Here is a 25405-nt window from a genome sequence, read left to right on the forward strand (position 1 = left end):
ACAAATTACATTAAAAATCTGAACAGAACTATAATTAAATAGGTAGGCCTATATAATGAGACCAATGTTCCTTATTGCCAGACTATAGTTACAGTTCACTCCTCTTCCGACGTGTTATTAAATCCACAGCAGTAAAAGAAATAACTCAACACCCCTTCGCTGTGTCATAACTTGAGAATGGATTCGTCACAGTTGTTACCTGTGGATTCACATAACAGCTGTCAGGACGAAATGAAGCTATTTTTATACAGTACTATTGGGTCCTGCAATAGTTTTATATCACTCACAACAAGCCATATCCCGTGGTTCTCCTTCTTTCCAGTGTTGCCAACAATCGTCACCTCAAAGTCGCCAAGTAAGATGTCAAATGTCGCTAAAAGTCGCTAAATTCAATTTGCAAGTAAAACAAAGTGTATCTAAATGAACGACCAAGACTAACAACAGCAAAAATGTATCGTAACTTTTATAGATATAAATCATCCATATCCTTAGTGATATTACATAAGTATTTTACATGTTATATAAAGAATGTAACATTTTTGTACATACAGAGTGTCCCATTTATCTTGTGCACCTATTATAACTTTTTTGTTTGGATAGGTATTGGAATTTTTGTTTTTTTAACGTTATATTAGAACGAGGGGCTAACATGAGTGTGGACATTTGGTGCATTTAACTACATTATGGTACAAGATACACGTGACGTCATCAATTTTTAAAATACCACTACATACTTTAATCGTGTTACATTGATTACACATATTAACACGTGGTTAAAATGTATTTCTATGCACCATTCATAATCACCGATTACTTAAACAGGTTAGCTGATACTTCATTTAACCAGCGTAAAGTCTATGATGGTACACTATTTATACAAAATGACTAAAGGAAAACATTCATACCTCTGCAAAGATAATAGTCAAGATCTAAAAACGACTGCTCTTACTCCGTTATACCCTATATCGAAATGAACGTGTTCTACATTTTCGCATTGCATTTGTTTGCCTTTGTGCGCTGTTATATTTGCGAGTTGCATTTCTTTGTTTTTCAGTGGTTAGGTTAAAATCGTGCAAAATGGAAAATTGTTTGGAAAAGTGATTATATCTCAATGTGAGATTGAAGTAGCCTATCGCTAGACTTAATTATTATATTTTAATATATTATATAAAAGAGATGGACTATCCATAAAGGAAAAGGATGCAGAAGATTAGTAGGAATGTGTGAACGATCCAGGACCCCATTCATGGTAGGGAACTATGCATTATCCTAAGATCCATCCATAACCTATCTTTATTCAGCCAGTGACATACAGGGAGAGATATTCCCTTTTAAAATACAGAAAATAACAGTCGCATAGAATCGTAATATAAGCAGCCGATCCATAGGAGAAATATGACTGTTTTTGTGCTATTTCAAGTGATGCATTTGTTGCAGCAGAAATGAAACTGTAGATTTTGTTAAACGAAATCCCTCGTGAAATTTTCTGTCACCTAATTCCTCATAAGAATTCTCTCTTTCCACTAAATAAGATTCACGTTCTCCATCATCTCTATCCAAGTAATTCAAGTACTGAACAATAATAATCGTCTTCGAAATAATCAGCTGTGGATCCGGCCGCCATTTTGTTTTACTTTACTAATCACTGGTTATCTCCTTTAATCGCTCGAATATGGCCGGTTAGAGATTACTGTGGTTAACCTCCTATTTAAATCCTAACCGAGGTCGATCCACCGTAAAAATGCTTAACCAGGGGTTAGGTGACAATTTTAACCGGTGGTTACACTAACCGACGTTGATGCAAGCGGACATAAGTGGTATAACTAAACCATCAGACTTCTCTGCGTCTCTGAATTGATTATTAATAATGTAATTCGTCTCCCTTGACGATGAGTAGTTAGCGTAGACATATATCAGCACGCCTTCTTTCTTACTTAGCGATATGATGTAAAGCATGCAATTCACTGTTCTCTCGTCGGAAAGAATATAGGCTATTACAACACCTAATGTTTATGAGTTGTAGTTCCGATTTTCACCACGCGTATAGACCTACTTCCCGTAGTCTGATTTAGAGTTCCTGTATACAAATATAATGAACTCTAAGGCCCAATTGTATAAAAAACCCTGACTAAAGATCAACTTTGATCGAAGATCGAAAAGTGAACCGAGTTCAGACCCTTCTTCTATTGTATAAAATTTTTCTGCGATCAAATTACCTTGGTTCAAATGCAATCTAAGTTCACGTGAAAAGGATTTGGCAACATCACATAAACAGGTGAAATACGTGATGGGCGGACCATGTTATCACAGTCTACTATATACAGTCGCGAAGCTTGAATTGTTTTTTTGCAAATCTCGTGATAAAGCCCTCCAAGCGGTTAGCAACTAGAAACAATAGACTGTCCATGGTCGACTTTGGACTGTGTCGTATTTCTATCGAGTGCTAGCTCATTGCGTATTTCACATTGATGCTTGTGAAATGTTCGTTATTGGTTGTAATGAAAATGTTAATGGCTATAATTGGAATAATAATAATAATATGGGACAAGGAGGAGACGTTTGTAGTGCTATAAATTGTAGCAACAGTAAGAGAAAGAGGCCAGAGTTAACCTTTGTCCGATTTCCGAAAGATTCAGAAAGGTTCCTGTGTTTCCACAGGAATGCTGTGCAGAAACAAAACTCTTAATTTTGAAGTTCTTTGTGACTGTTAGAATACATTATATCCTTAAATTTCACAGTGAAATGTTTCAGTCTAACCGAAAGGACATTAGATACCGGTTAAAGTTCTGTCACTTAGGCTGCTAAATTTCCAGAGAAATAAAGGTTAGGTCTACTTCTTTTTTTTCAGAGGATATATTTTTAATTGTAGCTATTAATTTTGTAATTATTTGTATGTGTTATTTTACTAAAGACATAGAATAATTAAGTTTGTTTTAATGAAATTTATTGATCACGTTTTATTTTCAATTCTGGTGGGATTATTATTGCTTAGGCTTATTTTTTTCAAAGGATATGATTTTAATTATAGCTGTTAATTTTGTTGTTATTTTTATTTGTTGCTTTACTAGACACTTAGAAAAAGTCTGTTACAATAAAATTTATTGAACACGTTTTATTTTCAATTCTGGTGTGATTATTATTGGTTAACCTCATCCCACTTTGTTAACTACGTAAGCCTACACTACAAGTACCGATACGCGTAAGTTACTCCATTAATTCATATTTCCATTATTATTGTTGTAAAGGGAAATGCAAATTAATATTTATTGGTTTCATAGTTAATTATCGCTATAATCTTGAATGAGTGAAGCGATTATAGTAAATATCAGTTCGTTTTGCACAAACAAAAATTATATTAACCTATTTCTTGCAGGTATCTTCGAGTTTATAGTGGAATTTAATATACTTCATTAAAATAATAAATTAACTTTATGCATTTAATATTTCAATAATGGAAGGAAGGTGTTAATTTTTCCAAAAGAACACAACGAAAGTGTAACATATTTTGTCGTCTTCTGGGAGAGAGATCTGCGATGATGAGGCGATAGTAGCGATCCTAGTGGTGGGCAACTACCCATGTTTGCATTTTTACTACATATTGAGCTTCGCGACTGTATATAGTAGACTGTGATGTTATACCATAGACTTACTAATATACAGGTTTGTTCAGTGTTGCCAATCTAGCGACTTTAACTCTTTTTCAACAACAATTTCTTTTAACTTTTATATTGCTTAAATAGGGATTTAGTGACCTTTTTAGCACCCAATAGTGACAAAATTTAATATTTCTTTGTTGATAATGAGAAATCTAGCGACTTTACAACTACTTTTTGGCGACTTTCCGTACACTCTGTTGGAGACACTTTTTTTTTTGTGCAATGTAAATAATGGCGGACAATAAGAAAAAGGTTGACTGTTCTCCAAGTTGTTATCATGTTATGGTGTTTGATACTGCTAAATATAATAAAGCTTTATAAAACGACAATTTTCGTTTAGTAATACAGTTAATTGAACATTTATGAATGTACCTATCATATCCATTAATAATTAATGGTTGTTATGAACATAATGTAATTATAGGTTATGTTATTTGATACTGTTGAACACGATAAAGCCTTATAAAAATAAGACTGTTTGTGTATTAAGGCAAGAAATTGAAAGAAATATATATAAATGTACCTATCATATCTATTAATATTAATAATAATGGATATTTTATTTGCATAATCTGTCACTCGTATATTTCAAACAGAAAAGAAATAACTGAACTTGGATCATCTAACTTAATCGGAGAAATTTTTTCAGTCAAAGTTGACTTTAGTTTGAGACAAATTAATCCAAGATTAGACTTTATACAACACAAAATTCCAAGTTCAGCTGAAACAAGGATCAATTTAACCTCTGATCTAAGATTAAATGGTTTATACAATCGGGCCTAAGTAATGTAAATAATTTCAATGGATTAGTCTTTGACTTTTAGTGTAACTTTTCGTTCTGAAAAGGAATTTTATAATGTTACATTTGTTTAGATCAAAGTTCTGCACATTTAAAGGACAAATCTGAAATTCTTTCAATCATTTATTATCATAATACACTGCTTTCGATTCTTAAAACCCCGCTATGAAAAAGTGTAGAAGCCGCTAAATTGCTGTATTGTCAATATAAAGTGATAATATTTTTTCGCTGTAAGTGCTAAATAAACCCTCTAAATCTCTATGCTAGCAATACAAATCTAATCAATTTTACTCGCTACACTAACACAAAAACACCAGATCTAGCGGAAAAACCGTTGAATTGGCAACACTGGTCTGTACAGTACACACTGGATTACATTAATCTAGTTTGCACATGCGCAGTTTCATTCGCGTTATAAACCGCTGCTGATGGCAATAAAATCGCGGGAAGCGTAAAAGATTATTGATTATAATATCACATTTATATTGGACTTTTAGCTACCTTGCCTGGCTTCCTTTTCGGGTTCCACTGTCGTTGTTCTGGCGGCGGTGGAAGAGACCAAGAGTGACGCCACAATGGCGGCAAGCACCAATAATAGTGGGACAACATGGCGGCCGCAAGCGTCGTGTAACATCTCCTGAAACATCAATACCTGTTTTATTACAAAAGCGGATTTCTATGCATACATTACTACTTAAAATTTTTAATTTTTATATCAATTCTAACGTTCATCGAAAGATATTTATTTATTCATTCATTCATTCATTCATACATACATACATACATGCATACATACATACATACATACATACATACATACATACATACATACATACATTCCTTGATTGGTTGATGATTTATTTTATTATTTACTTATTTATTTATTCATCCACACATCACCCACTCACCCTCCATCTATCCAAATGCAAAGAATTAGTTTTTTAGGTATAATTTTTATTTAAATATTTTATTATTATTATTATTATTATTTTACAGTCATTACTTTATTTTTCCATTAACACTTATATCTAGGTAATTGTCATTGTCTCAATGTAACACGTGCTGTGCTGATCATACTAATTCTACTATTCCTTTAGTTGTGAGATTATATTCATATGTATTAATTATTTTTTTTAAGCTAATGCTGTATACTAGATGTATTTTCCTGTTTGAGATCATGTATTCAGTCTCTTTTTTTATTATATATATATATATATATATTTATTATTGTTATTTTAAAGTTAATACTGATTGTGTATATGTGTTCAATCTCTCTTTTTTACTTAATTATGTTTATTATTATATTTAAGTTAATATTTGTATACCGGTATGAATTTTTTTTGTATGTTATTTTATCCTGGTTGAGTGGAAGAGAAGGCCTGATGGCCTTAACTCTGCCGGGGGAAATAAAATTATTATTATTATTATTATTATTATTATTATTATCCACCCATCCATCTAAAGGGTGCGGCAAAACATCCTCCCTAATTTAAAGTTTAAATAAAAAACAGATGAATCAAAATAAGGAAACTGTATTAATATGAATTGTATCTAAACAGTGGAAAATTTAGGTTTACATGTGTTGCCATAGCAACATGCGTAAAACAACAAGAATTGAATAGGACATTGAATGCACGGAACTGACATTCAATCAATGCAAATTGTAATCTGTAACGAATTCCAACTATGCCGTGGACGGGTGAAGAACGTGCTTACGCTGTGGTATCGTTTCTGGTAAGTGGTAATTCCGTTGTCGCTGCTCAGATGTTTCCCCGACGCTTAATTTCTTCACATGGCGACGTCCCCTGGCCAGCACGATCACCAGACCTTGCACCCTGCAATTTTTTTTGTACGGAGGCAAGACTGAGGTGTTCAAACATCGGCCGAGGACTATGCCAGACCTAAGAAATGCAGTACAGGAAGAAATTGGTCTTATTCCTCAAGAAATGCTAGTTAGAGTGATGCAGAATTTCCGAAGTCGCATTCAACAATGCATTGATAGTGAAGGACACCACTTGAGAGACACGTTATTCAAAAAAATAAAAAATTCCCACTGTTAAGATACCATTCATATTAATAAAGTTTCCTTATTTTGATCCATCTGTTTTTTATTTAAACTTTAAATTAAGGAGGATGTTTTGCCGCTCCGTTTATGTTCCCTATACTGTGGTCCGATGCTGTATTCTGCCGGCCTTATGGCCTTAAACTCGTGTAAAAGGAGGAGACATTAAGGAGTTCCGTATTATAATTGGTTTTAAATATAGGGTATTGCGTTCTATCTATTGCGGCAACTTGTCTAACGAAGATCTTGATAATAGCGGCATAAAATACAATTCGTGAACAGGGTTCTCAAGTCACGAACCCGCGTGACATGATTCTATTGTTTTTCTTTTTTTCAGTTTAACTAATACTCCTTTTTCTCAATCTACAACTGTTACAGTGATGTTTCTTGTACTGTGCAGCCGCACTTCTTTTAATAACACGACTGACTTCACAAACGTTCGTTAGATGTCATTCAAAAACCTCCAATTTAACTTTATATTGACACCTTAAAACATCTTTCATTAACACCGATAAAAGTAAATTATATTGTAATCAACTTTTCACACGTTCACATACAACATCCTTTTGTACATTATTATAATATGCAATATCATGTTTCATTTAAAAGACAGTTATCTGAAATTGCTGTAAATTATTAAAAAGACATTATTGGTTTATAGTGAGATTTAAATCTATTACTTTATTTTCATATTTAGAAATGCTCTCATCCAGACAGCCACTTCTAACTCTAATTGATTCTGTGAAGTTTGATCCACCTTTGAAGTGATCGGCAGGATCTGTGACATCATCCCTCAGAGCAATCGTACTCTCTTTTAAGAACATCAGCATCCAGAGCTGAGTGGCGAAGAATAACTTGTAAGTAGAGTCTGGATGTTTAGGCATTTATAACAATTAAAATAGGCAGACAAAAAAGGCAATAAAACGTAAAAAAATGGCACAATAAATATTGAAAAAGGTATTATAAATTTTATGCTCGACCATGCCGAAATGTAGTAATTATACACCTGGTAGTAGCCCTTTAATGCACCTCATTAAAGTACACCTATTCATTAAATTTCAGGTGTTCAGCCAATGACAAATCACCATTGTACAATTATAAAACCGCAAGTATCGATTATTCTCGGATATGCAATCGAAAGACAATTAGCGAAAAGTCACGGAGGCTGGAAATCCAATACTGTCGCAGAAGGTTATATTATGTTACTATAATAATTAGCGTTAATTGTAAATAACATTCAAATAAATTCAATTTGTCATCTTGTTTTTCAATTTTAAATCAATTTCCAGGTTATATCAAGACTAATGTTCATCCTATTCTCTACGTTATATCATGGTCAATGACATTCGGCCTAGGAAAAAATCAATACTTTCGCGTCTGCGCACATCTCACAATTCAGGTCAGTTCGCTACTCACTTACATAACCATAACATGACCTACTTTTGAATAATTTCAAGTTAGAAATATGGTCGAGCATAAAAAGTCGTATGAAACTTGCCTATAATGGTAATTAAGACGCTCGTATGAAAATTATGAAACTCGCTTGCGCTCGTTTCATAAACAAACAGACTTGCGTCTTAATTACTACCATTATAGGCTCGTTGCATAATGTACTATTAAAAAGGCATAATATAGTTTAGCAATAAATTTAAATTATACCAACTTAACTCACATATTTACTTCGAAGGTGACACATGTTGACTTACAAAATACTTTTTTTTTTAACTGTCTTTTCACAAACGTTACATAACAAAACTGTTCCATCGATCGGTTGAAAACACATGGGCACCAAATTCACTAACGTAAGCATGAAGTTTACTTTGCAATGGTTTACTGTATTTAGGCATTCTAGCTAACCGATCTTATAGCTTCTGTCATCCGACAATAACTGACTGTTCCTCACTCAAATTTCTTTCTCCTACAATAACAAACACAAGTAGCACAAAATTGTAACAGTAAGATTTGAAAATATGAAAGCAAACAATTGGAAATGCTACGTGACAACTTCTATGAGAACGAGCTTAATATTTAAAATTATAAAGCTGATTGTTGGTATCGTGAAGACATGACAATATTATATTTGTAACTGTGGGTTGTCGATCATTATTCATATTACACCAATAGTATTAAAGCACGATTATTAGCAGATTGAGCACCGAAATAAATTACTTTTATTTACTATTGTTAGTAGAATGAGTTATTGCTTCATATACTTACATTTCATATACCGTACATTATAATTAATTAGAAAATTGCAAATGAACAAGAAATATTTCTTTATGACAAAAAAAGACATTTATTATTGAATTAGTAAGAAACACCTTAAAAATGGCAAAATAGACAAAATAAAGATTGGTCCTGTCACTTTGATTTACTCCAAATCGTATTTAAATCTATGAAAATAATGATTTACTTTCACTCGGTAAAAAAGCTTTTTCCCAAACATCCGGGGTCTACTTATAAGCTTTAATTGAGCTTTACAGCGACATCCTATACATTGATTTCGCGTATGTGATTACTATATACATTTCGGATAGTACTGATAGCATGGTAAATTAAATAGATATTTTAATTTTTCAGAATTGTTACGTATTGACAGCAGAATTCCTATGGACACAAAGTATTACTAAAGCAATTACAATGCAAAGTAACACTTAACATTGCCTTTCAATTGTATTATACCCGCCAATCCTCTCACTCGCATTTGTCATATTCATTGGCATCGCATTCTGAATTATGATGCTTTGAATTTAACTGCTTTCCTTCTGGAGTGTCAAAATGGCTTTAGAAAAGGAAGATCATGTGTAGATCCATTATTTAGTATGAAACTATTCTTAGAAAAAAGAAGAGAATTTAATTTAGAAACCCATATAGCTTTTATTGATTTTGTGAAAGCTTTTGATAAAGTCCGAAGAGACCTTTTATTCGACATATTACAAGAAAAAAATATTCCAAATTTGCTATTGCAAAATATATTAGAAATCTACACAGACAGCAAAATAAGTGTCAAAATAAATAACTGTATATCCGAAAGAAAATTAGTTAATAATGGAGTTCGACAAGGTTGTCCACTATCACCAACTTTATTTAATATTTATATAAATGAAATTATTTTAAAATGGAACCAAATCTACACATCAGGAATCAAAATAACCAGTGCTCTAACATTAAATACCTTACTCTATGCCGATGATCAAGTTATAATTTCCAATTCAGAGGATAATTTACAAAGAGGATTGTATACATTAAATAAAATATTAAAAGATTTTGGGATGGAAATTTCAGCACAAAAATCAAAAGTAATGGCATTTTTAGGACAAGACCCAGTCAGAAGTAAGATAATACACAATAACCAATGCCTCGGACAAGTGCAAAATTTCAATTATCTGGATTGTGAAATATCTTGTCAAAATGAAAAAGATGTGAACAAGAAAATTACCAAATTTACACAAATTCTAGGAATAATAAACAATGCATTAAAAGCTAAATTAGTACAAAAATCTACAAGAATAAAAATATATAATACACTAGCATTACCCTCCCTTTTATACAGAAGCGAGATTTGGTCATTAAAGAAAAAAGACATGAACAGAATCAAAGCAATGGAAATGAAATTTTTGAGGAGGACAGCAGGATATACTCTTTTAGACCGAAAAAGGAATGAAGAAATTTTAGAACAATTAGAAGTAGAGTCAGTAGAAGAAAAAATCAGCAGATACAAATTAAATTGGCTAGATCATGTAAGAAGAATGGAAAATTCAAGAATCCCAAAAATTATGATGCAATATAAACCTAGAGGACATCGTCGACCAGGAAGATCTTTAAGAAGACTGCTAGATGGGGCCGAAACAGGTCTACAGAGGCCTAATTCGTGAAGGATGATGATGATGATGAATTTAACTGCTTTACATGCTGGAGTATCTTACAACAAATTAAACAATTTGTCATTGCCCCCTTGCTCCATAAATATAAATATTTGTCTGTTCTTTTTTTCCCCCCTTTACTCAATTTCCATTTTAATTTGTATTTACACTTGTATCTTGCATTTGTATCTGTTTCATCTCTTTTTTTCATGTTATATGCAATTCTATGTTTTTAAACGAATATCTGTACAGTCTATTGTAATTGGGGCTTTGCCCTGTTATAGACATAAATAGATAGATAGATAGATAGATAGATAGATATATAGATAGATAGATAGATAGATAGATAGATAGATAGATAGATAGATAGATAGATAGATAGATAGATAGATAGATAGATAGATAGATAGATAGATAGATAGATAGATAGATAGATAGATAGATAGATAGATAGATAGATAGATAGATAGATAGACAGACAGACAGACAGACAGACAGACAGACAGACAGACAGACAGACAGACAGACAGACAGACAGACAGAGATAGATAGATAGATATTCCCACACCCATAATTATGTTTATACAGATTGATTCACTAGGAGTTACCGTCACTTACGGGCCATATTCCCAGACATTTGAGAAAACTGTCATATAAACATGGTTACTATTCTGAATATTTTCAGAGTTTATGTTGTTATTCCATAGTTGCTTCGTAGAGAAATTTTTTCAATGTTTAATTTCAAAACTACTTTTTTGTTGCATATTTTTCAGAACAAATTGTTACAAATGACGTCATTCTTGTAAACTCTTTATTAAAACTGTACATTAGGGTGGTATTTAGAGATTAATTCTAGGATCCGTCATGGGATTTCCTGACATTCCGTCTTACGTTTTGGGAAAACCTCGAGAAGAAACCAATCAGGTAATCAACCCGAGCAGGATTCGAGCCCACAATCGATCGCGGCCTCAGATCTCGAGTCCAACTCGCTACGGTGAGGGTTCCTCGAGTTTCTTTTTCGTGCCACATTTCTCACTCCTTGTAACTGAAAATATCTCCAACTTCTTTCCCATATATCTAGTGAATAGGAACAACACAATTGTTGCGTGTTTTCGTCGTGGACCGCAATGACCATGGAAACTTGAGCATTCGCGTTAATATTATGAAAGTTTACAGAGAAACAATTAAACGACTTAAACCCAGTAATGCCAATTAAAGAACATTATGACTTAGAAAGTGATGAGACATAACCTCACACCCGTTATTTTTGTGCAAGTTACCCTTCGATACGGTTTATGATTACCCACACTTATTGTTACTGAAACCTACTTTCGGCTGAAAGCAATTTTCGTTATTTTCAAATAATACTCGTATAACCTATTACCTTATACACAGAAAGTTTTATGACCATCATTATTAAACTGCTAAAAACTCACCCAGGCACCCACATTTGATTCCCTGCAGGGAAATTAAATTTCTCTCTCTCTTCAGTAGACTGACGTGTATGTTCATTAATTCTTCTGTTTGCTGTTTTGTCTTAATTGGTGACTATGTTCTATGCTGGTCACATGATCACATTAGCCGTGAGTTCTAGTACGCTTTATTTCCTAATCATAATAATAATAATAATAATAATAATAATAATAATAATAATAATAATAATAATAATAATAATAATAATAATAATAATTTATTTTATTTATTTATTTACTAATATTTAATGTGCTGTACAACAGCCAGGACCCATTAAGAGTTCAGCACAAGACAATTAAAAAAAAACATTAATAAAAGTACATTGGAATAATTGTTAAAATAATGACAATTAAAAATAATGATATAATTGGAAAATTAAAGGATGGAATCATATAAATGAACATAATACAAATTATATAGAAAATAACGAGAATAACATTATAATACATAATATCTAAATAAAACACAAATCAATAACAACTGACATAATTTTTATTTATTTTAGTAGGTTATTTTACGACGCTTTATCAACATCTTAGGTTATTTAACGTCTGAATATGATGAAGGTGATAATGCCGGTGAAATGAGTCCGGGATCCAGCACCGAAAGTTACCCAGCATTTGCTCATATTGGGTTGAGGGAAAACACCGGAAAAAACCTCAATCAGGTAACTTGCCTCGACCGGGAATCGAACCCGGGCCACCTGGTTTCGCAGCCAAACTGACATAAAACTCAAAAAAGTATATAGTACACATTAAATGGATCCAAGTTCAGTCCATGCAAATTTGCATATTTTATACATCTGCAGGTCGGAGAGAGAGATTTAGAATTTCTATTGTAAAAATTTTATGAAATCTTAAATCCTTAGCAGGAATACGAAGACTGATATTTCTTAAGAAGGATTCACAACCAATCTCACCCTTAATGACTTTACAAAAAATACATAATCTAGGAAACAGGCAAAATTGAAATTCTTACAGGATCCAGTTGAGGTGAATAGAGATAATTATTTCAATATAAGACGGGAAGCAAATCGTACGCTTAGCAATAAAAAGAGAGAATACTGGAAGGAAAAACTGAATGAGGTAGAAACAAATAGTAAGAATAAAAACATTAGAGATTTATATAAGGGTATAAAGGAATTCAAGAATGGATGTCAGGCAAGGGTAAACGTGATCAGGATGAGAATGGTGACTTGCTTGCAGACGCTCATTCAATCCTGAACAGATGGAAAAACTATTTTGGACAACTATTAAATATACATAGGCCAAATAGAAATTATCGGGACGAAATCGAAATACAAACTGCTGAGCCATTTATACCAGAACCCACACTTTCTGAAGTCGAAATTGCGATAGAAAATCTGAAAAATTATAAGTCTCCAGGTATCGATCAAATTCCAGCAGAATTAATACAAGAGGGTGGAAGTGCATTATATAGCGAAATTTATAAACTTCTACTTGCTATTTGGGAAAAGGAAATTGTACCAGAACAATGGAAGGAGTCCATAATCGTACCTATCTTTAAGAAGGGGGACAGGACTAACTGTAGTAACTTTCGAGGAATATCACTTTTGTTGACGTCGTACAAAATTTTGTCCAATATTCTTTTGAGAAGATTAACTCCATATGTAGATGAAATTATTGGGGATCATCAATGTGGTTTTAGGCGTAATAGATCAACTATTGACCAGATATTTTGTATTCGACAGATAATGGAAAAAAAAATGGGAGTATAAGGGTACAGTGCATCAGTTATTCATAGATTTCAAAAAGGCATATGACTCGGTTAAGAGAGAAGTTTTATATGATATTCTTATTGAATGTGGTATTCCCAAGAAACTAGTTCGATTAATTAAAATGTGTCTCAGTGAAACGTACAGCAGAGTTCGTATAGGTCAGTTTCTGTCAGATGCGTTTCCAATTCACTGTGGGCTAAAGCAAGGAGGTACACTATCACCTTTACTTTTTAACTTTGCTCTAGAATATGCCATTAGGAAAGTCCAGGGTAACAGAGAGGATTTGGAATTGAACGGGTTACATCAGCTGCTTGTCTGTGCGGATGACGTGAATATGTTAGGAGAAAATCCACAAACGATTAGGGAAAACACGGGAATTTAACTGGAAGCAAATAAAGATATAGGTTTGGAAGTAAATCCCGAAAAGACAAAGTATATGATTATGTCTCGTGACCAGAATTTTGTACGAAATGGAAATATAAAAATTGGAAATTTATGTTTTGAAGAGGTGGAAAAGTTCAAATATCTGGGAGCAACAGTAACAAATATAAATGATACTCGGGAGGAAATTAAGCACAGAATAAATATGGGAAATGCCTGTTATTATTCGGTTGAGAAACTTTTATCATCCAGTCTGCTGTCGAAAAATCTGAAAGTTAGAATTTATAAAACAGTTATATTACCGGTTGTTCTGTATGGTTGTGAAACTTGGACTCTCACTTTGAGAGAGGAACAGAGACTACTGGTGTTTGAGAATAAGATTCTTAGGAAAATAGTTGGGGCTAAGAGGGATGAAGTTACAGGAGAATGGAGAAAGTTACACAACACAGAACTGCACGCATTGTATTCTTCACCTGACGTAATTAGGAACATTAAATCCAGACGTTTGAGATGGGCAGGGCATGTAGCACGTATGGGCGAATCCAGAAATGCATATAGAGTGTTAGATGGGAGGCCGGAGGGAAAAAGACCTTTAGGGAGGCCGAGACGTAGACGGGAAGATAATATTAAAATGGATTTGAGGGAGGTGGGATATGATGATAGAGAATGGATTAATTTTGCTCAGGATAGGGACCAATGGCGGGCTTATGTGAGGGCGGCATTGAACCTCCGGGTTCCTTAAAAGCCAGTAAGTATAAGTATGCGGAGACTAAGAGGAAGGCAGAAAATAGGAAAGATTGGGAGAATGCTGGGTTTGCAGTGAAAGACCTGCCCTTGGCCTGTGTATGTATAAAATAAAGCTATAGATAAGCAGTGGTTTCAGTCGTAATGTGACAAAGGAGCTTAATTGTTGTGAAACGCATAAAATGTACGCACAACAAGGAACTGTCAATTTGTTGACGTTGATTTTTCAATAGCGAACTAACAACCAAGTAGTGAATGAACTGTGAGGCCCGACGGGGGATGCCAACCGGTCCGGGCCGCGCTCTGACCTGAGCTGCACCCCTGCCTGCTCATTGTTGGGAGCACAGCCACGCGTCTGCATTCTTGCAAGAACCAGTCGACCCTGCAAGCGGTCCTGGAATTCGGAAATCCAAACTCAAATGTCTATGCTCTTTACCCTGGCGCCATCGCTGTCTAGACCAGCCCTCCCCTCATCACTAATGCCAATTTCGCAAATCGCCACTACCTGCGAAAACAGTTCCACGCCAGTGACGCCAACTTTTGGAAAACATTGTTTGGGCTCAACACGAGTTATAGGTTAAAACAAATAAATCTCAAAAATAATAATAGTAATAATAATAATAATAATAATAATAATAATAATAATATTCTCCAATTGCTGAGTACAGAATCGATACAGAAACGAGCAGAATCGAGGCAAAAATTTAAGACATCTTCATACAGAGAACAAAAATAATAACAAAAAAATAATACTAATAATAATAATAACAACAATAATAATAATATCTATAATAATACTAATAATAATAATAATAATACTAATAATATTCTCCAATTGCTGAGTACAGAATCGATACAGAAACGAGCAGAATCGAGGCAAAATTTAAGACATCTTCATACAAAGAACAAAAATAATAACAAAAATAATAATAATAATAATAATAATAATAATAATAATAATAATAATCTCCAATTTGTGAGTACAGAATCGATACAGAAACGAGCAGTATCGAGGCAAAAATTTAAGACATCTTCATACAGAGAACAAAAATAATAACAAAAAATAATAATAATAATAATAATAATAATAACAATAATATTCTCCAATTGCTGAGTACAGAATCGACACAGAAACGAGCAGAATCGAGGCAAAAATTTAAGACATCTTCATACAGAGAACAAAAATAATAATAATACTAATAATAATAATAATAATAATAATAATAATAATAATAATAATAATAATAATAATAATATTCTAGAATTGCTGAGTACAGAATCGATACAGAAACGAGCAGTATAGAGGCAAAAATTTAAGGCATCTTCATACAAACAACAAAAATAATAAAAAATTAATAATAATAATAATAATAATAATAATAATAATAGGCCTAATAATAATAATCTCCTATTTCTGAGTACAGAATCGATACAGAAACGAGCAGTATCGAGGCAAAAATTTAAGACATCTTCATACAAAGGACAAAAAAAAAACAAAATAACAATAATAATAATAATAATAATAATAATAATAATATCCAATTGCTGAGTACAGAATCGATACAGAAAGGAGCAGAATCGAGGCAAAAATTTAAGACATCTTCATACAAACAGCAAAAACAATAATAATAATAATAATAATAATAATAATAATAATAATAATAATAACAATAATAATAATAATAACAACAACAACAATACTTACTTACTGGCTTTTAAGGAACCCGAAGGTTCATTGCCGTTCTCACATAAGCTCGCCATTGTTCCCTATTCTGAGCAAGATTAATCCATTCTCTATCATCATATTCCATCTCCCTCAAATCCATTTTAAAATTATCTTCCCATCTACGTCTCCGCCTCCCCAAAGGTCTTTTTCCCTCCGGTCTCCCAACTAACACTCTATATGCATTTCTGGATTCGCCCATACGTGCTACATGCCCTGCCCATCTCAAACATCTGGATTTAATGTTCCTAATTATGTCAGGTGAAGAATACAATGCGTGCAGTTCTGTGTTGTGTAACTTTCTCCATTCTCCTGTAACTTCATCCCTCTTAGCCCCAAATATTTTCCTAAGCATCTTATTCTCAAACACCCTTAACCTCTGTTCCTCTTTCAAAGTGAGAGTCCAAGTTTCACAACCATACAGAACAACCGGTAATATAACTGTTTTATAAATTCTAACTTTCAGATTTTTGAAAGCGGACTAGATGACTACAGCTTCTCAACCGAATAATAACAGGCATTTCCCATATTTATTCTGTGTTTAATTTCCTCTCGAGTGTCATTTATATTTGTTATTGCTGCTCAAAGATATTTGAATTTTTCGACCTCTTCAAAGAATAAATTTCCAATTTTTATATTTCCATTTCGTACTATGTTCTGGTCACGAGGCATAATCATATACTTTGTCTTTTCGAGATTTACTTCCAAACCTATCTCTTTACTTGCTTTAAGTAAAGTTCCACTGTTTTCCTAATAGTTCGTGCATTTTCTCACAACATATTCACGTCATCCGCATAAACATGCTAAAACTAAAACACTAAACGTTAACAAATGGCACGAATCCCCAGTCGTGTGCCATCAGAACAAAAGTCTACCCCAAGGGACAACGTATTGGTAGAGAAAAGCACTGCAAGGAACATGTCCTCGGTTTACAAGCAAAACACATTAAGTCAAAATTATTACTTCTGAAAAAAAAATGCGTTTCATTTTCATTTGAAGAGTGCACTTTCTCGGAAGTTGCATTTCACTCTCTCTTTCTACACTTCTTTTGTAATTTATTTCATTTCTTCTTTCTTTCTTAAATTTATTTCAGCATTTCTCTTTTTTCTCTTTCTTCTAAATCCTTTTCCACTCTCTTCTTTATTTATTTTTCTCCTTATTCTGATTCCTATTTTAAAATCTTTCTTTTTGAATTATTATTTCTTTTAAATTTTCATCTCTCCTCTCCTCTCCTTTTTTTTACATTGGGGAATTTAATTGAAGTGAATTTTATTATGGCAGGCAGAGTAACTATCTCATGCCCCCATGTTTTAAATTGCTACCTATACACTTCATTAGAACCAGGTACCCAGCTTCGAAGCTGTTAGCCCTGAGAACTTACAGTATATTTATTTTCCCCTATTATCATATTATAGGATTATCTAAGAAATTAGCAATTTCTTTGTGACAGTAGAAGAGAAAGAGTGGGGGAAAGGAAGTGGTCCGTGGCCCATTTCTTTTAGGGCTCATCCTGACATTTGTCCTCTTCTCTTCTCTTCTCTTCTCTTCTCTTCTCTTCTCTTCTCTTCTCTTCTCTTCTCTTCTCTTCTCTTCTCTTCTCTTCTCTTCTCTTCTCTTCTCTTCTCTTCTCTTCTCTTCTCTTCTCTTCTCTTCTCTTCTCTTCTCTTCTCTCAATTTCTTTCCCTCGTTTCTTTTATTTTTTTTTGCTGCTGTCTGCGCTCTTTTGTTCTTTCATCTCTTGTTTTATCTTTCGTTCTTTTTTTCTATTCTTACTTTTCTGTCTATTCTTTATTATTTACGGTAAATAATTGATTATAAATAATTGATTTATTTACATGCATTTTTCTTTCCATTTTCTTCGGTTATTTTGTCTCTCTGCACTCTTCCTTCTCAATAGTTCGTTTATTCGTTCTTTTTTTGTACCTCTCTTACTTTCTTTACTTATCTATTTCTATTGTGTTGCCATTTTTCTTTTTAATTCATCTTTTTCGTTTCTTTATTCATTTATTTGTATCTCTATTTTGTCCTTTCGTTTATTTATAAACTACCTTTCTTTATTCCTTCTTCTCTTTTTGTTTTCGTGTTCCTTATAGTATTAGTTTTAATTAATTTCTCTCTTATACATTTCTTTTTACCTCTTTGATATACTTTCATTATTCTATTCTTTATTAATTTTCTGTCTTCTACTCCCTTTGCTATCCGGACTGCCTTTAATGCTTGGTCTGTACTTGCAGGAGCCTAAACCTTCCACTATCATATGGACTCCATGGTCTATGGTAGCCGTGTCGAAAATGTGACTCACGAGCACGTTGTGGCTCGCAATGATAGCTGTGTATTTCTCTTACTTCCTGCCTTCTCCAATCCCCACCCTCTCACTCACTGGAGTCAAACTCCGTTCCATTTGTATTTGTCTCTGACCTGCGAGTGGCATATCGTCGCAATGTCTCTCTCGAAACCATGTACCTCTACAAAAACGAAAGTTTCAAGGAGGATGGGAGGACGCATTTTTTTGCTGCCAATATGATGGGAATATTAAATGTATGATTTGTTCACAAGTATTACGAGGTAATAGTTGTGTAACATAAAACGGCATTATACTACATGTCATTCATGAAACATTAAAAGGTGAAGTATTATTATTATTATTATTATTATTATTATTATTATTATTATTATTATTATCTCTGTACATCGCACCTTTTTCAGCAGATGTACGAATAATGCGGTTAGATCTTCAATTTAAACTCAGAGATTTACAATGTGATGTTAAATGAAAGCTAGATGTAAGGACTTGACAAATGTTGAATTTTCAAATCTTTGCCAAAAAATAAATATCGGAAGCTTCGTTTTTTAGCTTGCTCTGTTGAAGCATGTTCGACACAACTTACGTTTGTGAAAAATTATTTTCAGCAATGAAAATAGTAAAAACCAAATTTAGATCACGACTGACAGACAAAATTCCTTCGTGATCAACTACGACTGGCAGTAAGTGACATAATTCCTGATTTTGAAACTCTGTTGCAGAGACATTCTGAAGACAGTTAATTTTAGGTTGTGATAATGTGTCCTTTGTTTTCTTGTTCATTTCTTTCTTCGTTACACGTACTAAACATTAGTTTGTAGCCTTGTACTGTATAAAATTATATTTAAATGCTTGACATAAGAAAAATGAAAATCCGTTAATAAGTCAGACAGTTGCTTCAGTTCCCCATCGGGTGTCCGCCTCCTTCCATAGTGTTATTGGGTTATTTTATGACGCTTTATCAACATCTAGGTTATTTAGTGTCTGAATGATATGAAGGTGATAATGCCGGTGAAATGAGTCCGGGGTCCAGCACCGAAAGTTAACCAGCATATGCTCGTATTGGGTTGAGGGAAAACCCCGGAAAAACCTCAACCAGGTAACTTGTCCCGACCGGGATTCGAACCCGGGCCACCTGGTTTCGCAGCCAGACGCGCTGACCGTTACTCCACAGATGTGGACTCCTTCCATAGGTGCTATGCACGTTGCAGGTTACACAGTGGCTCGGCGCACGATTACATTTTCGCCACGGCTGGTCTATGGGGATGACTTCACTTTCTTTTTTGCGTTCCTCTTTTTCCCTCCCTATATGTCAACGTTAGTCCTTTTTGCTCTCCTTCTCTATCGATTTGCCCTTCCCAGTCCGTATCGACGCCCGGCACGTGAGATCTGCTCAGCACGTGGACTTATTATCCTGCTAGCGGATGCTGCATTATTCTCAACACGCGTACAGACTCCGATGTCTGATTCTTGTCCACGAATCTTGCGCAGGCGCAGGCGTTGCCTTGGTTACACTGGGTTATGTTCTGTCCGCTCGTAAACACACTCGTTCCTTATTTTTATAACCCCGTCGCTCGAAGTTACGAGTATAAGCAAGCTGTTGTACCGAGAACGGGAATCGAACGCAGGCAACGTGATTAAGGGACGTGTAGTATACTACGATCCTGAAGCTGCCTGCAGTAGCCAAGCGTATGAATTATTAGCAAGCATCACGGAAGCTTCTTATTACATCCGTGCTAATACTCCTAATTAATTCTGCAGCTCTTAATATGACTATTACACTTTTACTACGTCTCACTACTTCTGACCAATAAAACGGTACGAAAGGACGTCTTTCAACCAATCATGGCTGCTTATCGCACAATTTTATCGCGTCCCTAGCATTTGTTTAATTTTATCGCGTCCCTAGCATTTGTTTCTTTGTTTGCCAACATTTGAAACTGCGCTGGTCTGGACGTCAAAAAACAGAAAATTACAAACCATTCCAGTCGATGCACAGCACTTTCAAATATGACTCGTATTGGCATTCAAGAACAAGAATTAATAAAGATCACTGGTCATATATGAAGAGCACCATTCGGAAATACTGAATAAGCTGAGGGATACACCATGTACATCAACGAGTTCACTTCTTTTACGCACACGTTCAATATATCATCAACTGAACCACCAACCACTAAAACATTCTAATTTCAAAATTGTACTTTCAATAATTGTTTCTTTTAAAATTATTCATGTTTATTTTTTATTTCGTCATCGTTAATTAAAACGTTTCTTGTTTATTTCATCATCCCTAATTAAAACTTTTCTAACACTCGTTTATATTATTTAGGTTATGTTTGTTATAGCTTCTGCTATATGATATTATGGATAGTCACGTATCAGAGATTGTTTAATACTAAGATTTATTGAAAATCGTCTGTCAAGTGACGTTGATTACTGGGATCCGGATGATTGAAGTAGAATGCAAATGTTTTAATAAAAATGAAACTGAATCAACAAAGCCTTCTTGACTAGTAACCGTCCACAGAGTTCAATGAAGATTAGATAGTTGGCACAACTGATAACAAGAAAACAATCATAAAACACTACTGCCATCTAGCGTAATGTAGAGATGGTACAATAATACATTTGAAGACAGTTGTATTTTCGTAAGTCAATTAGTATTTTATTGTATTGGAGTACTTCGTTTACTTCTAATCTTTATATACTTTGTTCTAATCGTGTAATAGTCAATTAAATCCCACTCGAGTTTTGATTTTCTTTAGATAAATCAAAACCTCTAGTGAGATTACAGTTGAAAAATCTGCAACGCATTAAAAAAATACGTATTGTGTCTATTGGACGCTCACTTTTGAACTGCCATTGACGATATTAAAAACAAGCTGTTATCTGCTAAGCTGAGACGGTAAGACGGCATTGTGACAGTTTATCATCACATTATAATGTACTCGTACTGAATAATGTTTAAATACATTGACGAAAACATAAAATAGATTAATTGTGAAATTGTAAAGAGTGAGTAAAAAGTATGAAATATTGATTATAACTTTTTAATCTCTTGTTTTATTGAAAAATGCTCTACTCTATACAGCGTGGAAGTGAAATAACCTTGCATGTTGAAACGGACGATAAAAATTAATAGGAAACCTGTATTACGTTTTGTGATTAAATGCACGGTTAATTAGAAAATTAAGTTGGAAGTTTCAGCAGTCCGGCAACATCGCCGCTAACACACCCTTCTCCTGATATAGATGTTAAGAGGTTGACGAACTCGGTGAGTCTCGCTAGATGAGTTGTTCTCTGGCGTTATGTTGGAAAACTCGCATCGTGCAGTGGATTGAAATTAGAGGTTTTTAAAATTAAATTTACACGAAAACTGTCCACACTATTCAAATACGCCAGAGGGATAAATTATTCTTTATTAGTTTTCCTACCTATATGGACAAAAATCACGATCCTACTCGCAATAGTTACCGAATAAGAGATTATTAAACATTTGAGACAAATAAATATATTTTTTTCAACAGTAATCTCACTAGACGTTTTGATTTATCTAGAGAAAATCAAAACTCGAGTAGGATTTAATTGACTATTACACGATTAGAAGAAAGTATATAAAGATTAGAAGTAACGAAGTACTCCAATACAATAAAATATTAATTGGCTTATGAAAATACAACTGTCTTCAAATGTATTATTGTACCATCTCAACATTACAAATATTACGCTAGATGCATGCTAGATGGCAGTAGTGTCTTTATACAGACACTGTAATGATTACTATTCAATAAATCTTAATATTAAACAATCTCTGATACGTGACTATCCATATCATATAGCAGAAGTTCTTTTTATCCTCTCAGAGCAGAAGCTATAACATAACCTAACTAATATACACAAGTGTTAGAAAAGTTTTAATTAACGACGATGACATAAAAAATAAACATGAATAATTTTAAAAGGAATAATTATTGAATGTACAATTTTCAAATTTGAATGTTGTTGGTGGTTCAATTGATGTTATATTGGACGTGTGCGTAATAGAAGTGGAACTCGTTGATTTAGGCCTACATGGTGTATTCAACTTATTCAGGATTTCCGAATGGTGCTCTTAATTTATTTGTAAATCGGATTTCAGAAGATGCATAGGTATGATCAGTGATTTTTATTAATTCTTGTTCTTGAATGCCAATGCGAGTCATATTTGAAGCTGCTGTGCATCGACTGGAGTGGTTTGTAATTTTATATATATTTTTGACGTCCAAACCAGCGCAGTTTCAAATGTTGGCAAACAAAGAAACAAATGCTAGGACGCGATAAAATTAAACAAATGCTAGGGACGCGATAAAATTAAACAAATGCTAGGGACGCCATAAAATTGTGCGATAAGCAGCCATGATTGGTTGAAATACGTCCTTTCGTACCGTTTTATTGGTCAAAAGTAGTATGACGTAGTAAGAGTGTAATAGTCTCTAAAAAACTATTGACTTAGCAAAAATATGATATTATAGTTTTTTGTTACTTTGATACGTAGACCCATTTAAACTGGAATAACCAGGTAACCCATATTATCAAGAAAGTGCTTTCCATACTACATTCCTTAAACAGCATTCGCTATCACTAAAAAAAAAAAAATACTAGTGGAAAGACTAGTAATGCCCCACTTCGATTATTGTGATTTTCTACTGACTGATCTCAATGTCAACCAGTCGCAAAAATTACAACGTGTTCATAATTCTTGTGTTCGCTTCGTCTGCGATGTCCGTCGCGCTGACCACATTACCCCCATCCTTCCAAACTCTAAACTGGAAATTTTCATTCTCTTGTTCTCCTTTTCCAAGTCCTCACATCTCTACACCTACCTACCTTGCCTCCCGTTTCAGTTACCTGTCATCATATCATAATCTCTTCACACGCACGCAAAATAGCCGCATACTAGCCATACCAACACATAAGACATCATCGTATTCATCATCATACACAATCTCGCTCTCGCGCTTGTGGAATACCCTACCCAGTGACATCAGAGACTGTCGGAATTTAGTAGCGTTCAAAAGCAAGCTTATTAAGCATTTTCTTACTGCGTAGAGTAGGTTTAATTTGTACTTAATAAAGGAAATGCTTCTCTCTTCTTAACTTTTACAATAAACTGCCTAGTCTTTATTAATCAGTTAATCTTTTAGTACTTTGATTTTTATTGTATTTGTAAATTTAATATTAATTGTAATTGTATTCTTAATATTGTAGTTGTAATCCCCTGGTAGCGGGGCAGAGAAGGCCTGATGGCCTTATCTCTATCAGGTTAAATACCCTACCCAGGGACATCAGAGACTGTCGGAATTTAGTAGCGTTCAAAAGCAAGCTTATTAAGCATTTTCTTACTGCGTAGAGTAGGTTTAATTTGTACTTAATAAAAGAAATGCTTCTCTCTTCTTAACTTTTACAATAAACTGCCTAGTCTTTATTAATCAGTTAATCTTTTAGTACTTTGATTTTTATTGTATTTGTAAATTTAATATTAATTGTAATTGTATTCTTAATATTGTATAATCCTTTCCCTGTAAGAAAAATCCTAATATAAACAATAGCACGTGACTGAAGTGAGGCTTCATTGGCCACTGTTTGGCGCCATAGATTCTCAGTACATGTTCCCGCCTGCTGTTGTACATTCTGTTTCATGTTAAACATTTCCCGTTACTCGTCAAGTAGGCCTAACCTCACTACTATGCGTTCATTTGCTTAGGAAACATTTACTTTATAATTACTGTAATTAAAACTCACATAACTTATTATATATATTTAAGACTATTTGTTTTTCTCCGCTTTTGAGAGGGTTTCTACTCTTATGTTTAATAACCACACACACCGAGGATGCAGAAGCCCACGTGCTTAAGTGAACAGCTACGAGCTCAAGTGATGCCAGTTTGTTACAAGAACAGACTACCTCGGTATTACTGTTGGTATTCATCCGCGTTCATAGTACATAACAAAATATAAAAGTAGCTTTTCTTTTACATATCGTTTCACATATGAGTGAAGTTATATGTTTGATTGTATTTAGCAACTAGAATTCAATTTTTTTATTTTCAAATAATACAAGATGATAGTTTCCAAATACGGACTATATTTTCCTGCGTCGTGTGAGTGTTTCGACTGGCAGCCAATCACGGGTATGACAGCCACGTGCTTGTGTTTACAGTAGGATTTTTCTTACAGCGAAAACAGTATAGTTGTAATCCCCTGGTAGCGGGGCAGAGAAGGCCTGATGACCTTATCTCTATCAGATTAAATAAATAAATAAAATAAAATAGAAATAAATAAAAAAATTAACATGAGCTATTCGCTCTGAAAATCTGCAATACTATTTCACTTCCACTCTGTATAAGAGTTGTTTGGTGTAAATCTACAGTAGGCATATAAGGGGGAATCAGAAAGAGAGGAGTACTGAAGGAATAATGGATAAACAACAGTACAGATATGTACACACTCATTTCTGTTGAAGGCTGAATGAAACACGGTCATAATGTTGCCGGCAGAATTAGGTGAATGAAGATAATCCATGATCCCGTCAAAAATCAAACCTGCGACCTTCCGGCTTGCAGCGCAATAAACTTTATACCTTAGCAAGTAAAGGCTTAGTTGGTAGAGTAACTGGCAATGA

The 25405-nt window shown here is 33.8% G+C and overlaps 1 protein-coding gene across 1 annotated transcript in view; it reads right to left on the reverse strand.

The window, feature by feature from the left end:
- LOC138700313 (uncharacterized) overlaps positions 1–25405 on the reverse strand; it is a 121978-nt gene that overhangs the window by 17874 nt on the left and 78699 nt on the right. The window contains exon 2 of the mRNA XM_069826857.1: positions 4957–5092. Coding sequence (XP_069682958.1) covers positions 4957–5089 — 133 coding nt within the window. The 5' untranslated portion in view covers positions 5090–5092. The remainder of the gene's footprint in view (positions 1–4956; positions 5093–25405) is intronic.

The sequence above is a fragment of the Periplaneta americana genome, chromosome 5 (assembly GCF_040183065.1).
Source record: "Periplaneta americana isolate PAMFEO1 chromosome 5, P.americana_PAMFEO1_priV1, whole genome shotgun sequence".
NCBI classification, from domain to species: Eukaryota; Metazoa; Arthropoda; class Insecta; order Blattodea; family Blattidae; genus Periplaneta; species Periplaneta americana.